The 6,622-nt window shown below is 51.4% G+C and overlaps 1 protein-coding gene across 1 annotated transcript; it reads left to right on the plus strand.

Annotated features, from left to right (window-relative positions):
• The first annotated feature begins 321 nt into the window (after positions 1–321).
• Positions 322–1,488, plus strand: LOC145822701 (uncharacterized). Its single transcript, XM_082920475.1, has 2 exons — positions 322–767; positions 859–1,488. Exons 1-2 carry the CDS (start codon positions 330–332, stop codon positions 1,486–1,488), a joined length of 1,068 nt encoding a protein of 355 aa, XP_082776601.1. The 5' UTR covers positions 322–329.
• Positions 1,489–6,622: the final 5,134 nt, after the last annotated feature.

The following is a 6,622-nucleotide window of genomic DNA, read 5'->3' on the forward strand; positions in this document are numbered from 1 at the left end:
TTCATAAGCAAGGACTTCGGTTCTTCATGTAAGCCACTCAAATTTGCACGGTTAACTTTATTCTTTTAGTTTTATTAACCGGTTTCCCTGTTTCTTTTGCAGCCATCCAAGCCTTGCAAGCCAACTACCAATTCCCCAACGTCGAGGCAATTCGGGCCGTGCTTAGGTACCGTCACCGAGACTGCAACGAATTGCTCGGCTACACACCCACCTACAGATATTCTGCACCGCGCCGGAGTAGAGTAACTGACTTCCTCAGAGCTCCTTCGCCACCTCCAGATCCAACCCTACCAGACGTCCCATTAATCTGGTTAACCGACGAGCAAGAAATGGCCAAAAGATCTCGGATCAAAAACCTCCTAACCGCGACCTCAGCCGAGATTCCGAGCGTCACCACCCGTTCCCCGGCTGCCGGTCAATCGAGTGCTGCCGTTATAGCCCTTGCTTCTCCAGCTCCAGCTGCCGTGCAATCTGCCAGAGAAGCGCGCCGGGCTGGAAAAAGACCAAGGGCAGATCCCTCCGCCGAGCTCGTCACCGAGCTGACAACCGAGCATCCTGCTGAAACTCCTGCTCCCGTGCCCGCTTGGCGTCCTCAGCTGAAGCACCGGGGACAGGACATCCCGGCGACTGCATCGATCAAGGCAGACAAAGAACATTTGCTTGCCTTCGATCTCTCCAAAGCATTTCTCCTACCGGGCGACGTGGTAGGCAGTGACCACGTCCCTGACACCCGGCTGGTAAAATCTTCTGTGAAGTCGATGGCCAGGGTAAGTCGGCGTTCTTTTTAACATTTCACAAGTGTTTGCTCGGTTCTTCTTGCTCGGTCCCCTTTCTGATGTACTATGCTTCTTTGTGCAGGCCATTCAAAAACAACATTTGGTCCTAGAGCGCATCCACCGGCTTAGGCAGAAAGCCAACGACACTGCGAGCCATGTTGAAAGCCTCCAAGCCGAGCTCGGCCGGGCTAAAGCTTCTCTCGAAATGGCCAACCATGACAATAATAGACTGCTCGGTCAGCTGGGCGCAGCCGAGAAAAAACAAGGTGAGCTTCAGGCCGAGGTTGACGCTTTGAAGAAGGCGAAGAAGAAGGCTTGCCGGGCTGCCAACAAGGCCGGGTTCAACGAGGCCGAGGAGAGCTATAAGAAGCAGGTGTTTGCAACACAAGACATCTACTTCAAGGCCGGTTGGAAGTCTGCCTGTGAACACCTCGGCCAGGGCTCTGACACCGACGTTTTTGCCAATCCTCCCAAAGCTTCACTACCGGTCTACCTCGTGCCATATGCAAATGATGTATTTACTGCGCTTCAAGCGGAGGCCGAGGAAGGACTTGAAGATGGAGAGGATGACACAGATTCTGAGGAAGAAGAGGCCGAGGTGCCTGAACAGCCCGGCAACGATGAGCCCGGCGCCCAAGAAGCAAGCCAAGCTGTTGACCTTGATGCTGATGCTGCCGAGGATGAGTTCACCAATCTTTCCCCCTTAGTTTAGGTTTCTTTTCTTTGTATTTTTGCTTTCAATACACTTGATGTAACCGGGCTTTGTCCCCACCTTTTGTAATGAATTTCTTTATCAATGAAAAATTTTGAATTTTCGCTAAGTGTTTGCCCGGTAGTAATTAATTCCGTCTTCAGCAAACTATCTCGGTATGACTTATCATTTGAACACTTGGTCGACCGGAGTCCATAACATGGTCGACGCACTTGAGCATAACAAAACAAATTCACGCACCGAAATATCCATCTCGGTTGTTGCTAAGTTTGGACAAGATACCATGTTGGACAAGACGCCAACTCTTCCAACCGGAGTACTTCATCACGGTTGGGAATCCCAAGTTGGACAGAACACCAACTCTTCCAACCGGAGTACTTCATCTCGGTTGGGAATCCAAAGTTGGATAAAACACTAACTCTTCCAACCGGAATACATCATCTCGGTTGGGATTCTAAGTTGGACAAAACACCAACTCTTCCAACCGGAGCAAATCATCTCGGTTGGGGATCCTAAGTTGGACAAAACACCAACTCTTCCAACCGGAGCAAATCATCTCGGTTGGGGATCATAAGTTGGACAACACACCAACTCTTCCAACCGGAGCAAATCATCTCGGTTGGGGATCCTAAGTTGGACAAAACACCAACTCTTCCAACCGGAGCAAATCATCTCGGTTGGGAATCCTAAGTTGGACAAAACACCAACTCTTCCAACCGGAGCAAATCATCTCGGTTGGGGGATCCTAAGTTGGACAAAACACCAACTCTTTCAACCGGAGCAAATCATCTCGGTTGGGAATCCTAAGTTGGACAAAACACCAACTCTTCCAACCGGAGCAAATCATCTCGGTTGGGAATCCTAAGTTGGACAAAACACCAACTCTTCCAACCGGAGCAAATCATCTCGGTTTTAAACATTAAAAGAACAATCCGAGTGCTAATGCAAAATGACTTCTATAATTTGACAAAAAGAATTACATTCTGCTTTGCAAGCCAAAAAATTGCTTTACAAAAAAGAGGAAAGTAAAAAGCTTAAAAATAATACAATTTCAAGTTGGCCGCATTCCATGGCCGGGGTATGGCTTTTCCCTCTAGATCCGCCAAGTGGTAAGCCCCCTTGCCCGCCAGACCAGTGATCTTGTAAGGTCCTTCCCAATTTGCCCCTAGTTTGCCTTCTCCTGGCACCAGGGTGTTGCCCATAATTTTCCTCAAAACCCAATCCCCAACTTTGAACGGTCTGGGGTGCACTGTCTTGTTATACTTCTTGGAGAGCTCTTGTTGGTAAGCGGCAACATGGATGAGGGCTTTCTCCCGGCGCTCTTCCGCTAAGTCCAACTCCAAGGCAATAGCCTCGGCATTTAGCTCGGGCTCAAAACTCTCAGTTCTGAGGGTGGGCATTTCAACTTCCAAGGGTATGACCGCCTCCATGCCATAAGCCAAAGCAAATGGAGTTTCCCCGGTCGAACGTCGCGGGGTTGTTCGATATGCCCAAAGGACGCTCGGTAATTCTTCAGCCCACTTGCCCTTAGCCTTTTCCAACCGTTTCTTCAACCCATCCAGTATAGTCTTGTTTGATGCTTCGGCTTGACCATTGGACTGCGGGTAGGCCGGGGTGGAGTTGTAGAATTCTATCTTTAGATCTTCACAGAATCCTCTGAATAGGCGACCGTCAAACTGGGTACCGTTGTCAGAGATCAAAATCTTGGGGACGCCAAACCGCGTGACAATGTTCTGCCAGACAAATCGCTTCACGTCTTTTTCTTTGATGGTTGCCAGGGGCTCAGCTTCAACCCACTTTGTGAAGTAATCTGTGGCCGCGATGAAGAATTTCCGGTTGCCCGGTGCTGTTGGCAACGGTCCCACTATATCTAGCCCCCACATGGCGAAAGGCCAAGGACTGGTGAGGGGAAGAAGTTCCCTGGCAGGCTGGTGGATCTGATGAGCGAATTTTTGGCATTTCTCGCACTTGCGGACATATTTTTGGGCGTCGGCCTGCATGCACGGCCACCAGTATCCCTGCGAAATAGCTCGGTAAGCCAAGGACCGTCCCCCGACGTGGCTGCCACAACTGCCTTCATGAATTTCAAACAAGAAGGCCTCCACACTGTTCGGGTGCACGCACTTGAGATAAGGACCGGTGAAGGACTTCTTATACAACGCGCCTGATGGAGAGAGCCAAAACCGCTCGGACTTCACCCGGATTTTGTGTGCTTCTTTCTTGTCCGCTGGAAGAGTCCGGTCTCTGAGGAACGAGATCAATGGGTCCATCCATGAAGGACCTAGCTCGGCGCAGAGTACATCCGTCTGCCCGGCGTTTTCAATGCTTGGCCGCGGAAGAAAGTCAATCAACAGGGGGTTTGGAGATGTGCTATCTACCATGGAAGCGAGGCCGGCGAGTTCATCAGCCCGGCTGTTTTCTTCCCGGCCAATCTGCTGGACTCTGATTGCCTCAAACTGCTTGATATGGTTCCTGACCAGAGCTTGGTACTTCGCCATCCTGTCGTCCTTCGCTTCATAAATCCCGGAAACTTGATTAACCACAAGCTGGGAATCACTATATACCAGAAGCTCGGCAGCCTTCATTTGGATTGCGCTCTTGAGCCCAGCAAGAAGCGCCTCGTACTCAGCCTCGTTGTTAGATGCCGGGAAGCCGAGTGTGATAGAATGCTCTATGGTTAGGCCGTCCGGGGATATAAGAACAATACCTAGGCCGGCACCATGGCGGTTGGACGCTCCATCAACAAAAAGCTTCCACATGTCCCCCACGAAAAGCTTCCAGCAGTCAGATGGGTCCTGAGAGTTGCGAAGGGCAATGGGATCACAACTGCTCGGCTGTGCGGTGTCAAGTTTGGTGTTGACCGGTTCAAAGTCAGTGCCCCTTGGTGATTCGACACCGGACTCAGCAAGTTGGTCCGTAATGCCCAAGTCCGTAGGCGAAACACCAGGTTGCGGTGTGAAGCCGGCCGCAGGTTCTGAGCTGCCTGGAACCATTCCTTCCCCCCTTGAGGATTCGGCACCGGACTCAGCAAGTTGGTTCAGAATGCCCAAGTCCGTAGGCGAATCATCAAGTTCTGAGCTGTGTGGAACCATTCCTTCCCCCCTTGGTGATGCGGTACCGGACAGAGTGGATGGGTTGGTGATACACAACTCCGTCATTGCAACACCGGGAGATACTACCGTGCAAACTGAGGGAATTTCGATGGTGCGCGCTGACTCCACGGCGCGACCTTCGGCAGATAGTAGTTCCTCGGTTGGCATTGTGGGCGTCTCATCATCTGCCCCGGCAATGACGACCGGGCATACCGGATGAGTGCCAGGTGAGAACTCGGCAACAAAATCGGCCAAGGTTTGGGCTTTGATGGCGGTGCGCGGCTGGAACTTCACATCAAACTGTCCCAACTCGACCGCCCATTTTAATATTCGGCTGGAAAAGTCTGCGCGCTCAAACAAGGCCTTGAGAGGGAACTCGGTCAGTACGACGATGGTATGGTCGTGAAAATAATGTGCCAATTTCCTCGAAGCCATCATCAGTGCCAACGCTAGTTTTTCCAGCGACAAGTACCGCGTCTCTGCCGGCAGAAGGGTCTTACTTACGTAAAAAATTGGGAGGTGCTTAATTCCTTCAGCCCGGACTAACACCGCACTTACTGCGTGCTGGGAGACGGCAAGGTAAAGGTAGAGTTCCTTACCGGGCTCTGGTGTAACCAACAGCGGCGGGGAAGACAAATAATCCTTGAGCTCAGCCAAAGCTCGGTCACACTCGTCATCCCATGAGAATTTTGACTTCAATGCTTGAAAGAAAGGGCGGCAGCGATCTGATGACCGGCTTATAAATCGATTAAGCGCGGCGGCCATACCGGCCAGATGCTGTACGTCCTTAGCCGAGCTAGGTTGTTTCAATTCTTGCACGGCTTTGATCTGAGTAGGGTCTGCTTCGATGCCTCGGTTCGTGACTAAGAATCCCAAAAATTTCCCGGATCCCACGCCAAAGGTACACTTCGAGGCGTTCAAGCGCAGCTTGTGCTTCTTAAGAATGGCGAACATCTCGGCTAAGTCGGACAGATGGTGTGCCTCATGTCGGCTCTTTACCACCATATCATCGATGTAAGCCTCCATTGTCCGGCCGAGCAAAGGAGCGAACATTTTGGTCACCATTCTCTGAAAGGTTGCCCCGGCGTTTTTCAAACCAAAGGGCATAACTCGATAGCAGAAGAGTCCCCTTGGAGTCGTAAAAGAGGTGATTTCTTGGTCAGGCCCATGCATGGCAATCTGGTGATAGCCGCGGTATGCATCCAAGAAACTGAGCCGACTGTGTCCAGCCGTCAAATCCACTAGCTGGTCAATGCGCGGCAAAGGGAAGCTGTCTTTTGGACAAGCTCGGTTGACTGTCTTATAGTCGACACAAACTCGCCACTTTCCATTTTTCTTGGGCACCACTACCGTGTTGGAAATCCACCGAGGGTAGTGCACTTCCTGTATTGCTCGTGCCTCAAGCAAGTTCTTTACTTCCTCGGCTACTACCTCGGCGTGATGCAGCGCCGATCGCCTTGTTCGCTGGATGACTGGCTTTGCTCCAGGGAAGACATTGAGGTGATGGCAGATAAAGCTTGGGTCAAGACCAGGCATGTCATAGGGCGACCATGCAAAGACTTCGATGTTCGCCATTAAAAAGTCGATCATCTCGGTTCTCTCCATGGCCGAGAGACTTGAACCGAGCAAGAAGAACCTGTCCGGCTGCTCGGCATTAATCCGCACCTCAACTAATTCTTCAACTGCCTTGTCTTCTACTTTGGTGCCAACATCATCCAAGACACTCTGGTCCTCCGGTCCCTCAATCATTTGAACGAATCCTTTGGCAGCCCGGCTCCCGTTGACCGCCACGAAGCACTGCTTGGACATGACCTGATCACCCCAAATCTCCTCGATTGCCCCCATAGCCGAGGGGAATCTCATCACCTGGTGGTAGGTCGATGCTACGGCTTGCATGGCGTGAAGCCATCCTCTTCCAAGGATAAGGTTGTATGTTGAAGGCACTTGTAGCACCCAAAACTCCACTTGCTGAACCACGGATCCCGCTTTGACCGGCAGGATAATCTTTCCCAATGGCCACTCCGGCTGCGAGTTAAATCCAA

Source organism: Camellia sinensis, chromosome 1 (genome assembly GCF_055761805.1).
Source record: "Camellia sinensis isolate YWXY chromosome 1, ASM5576180v1, whole genome shotgun sequence".
NCBI lineage: Eukaryota > Viridiplantae > Streptophyta > Magnoliopsida > Ericales > Theaceae > Camellia > Camellia sinensis.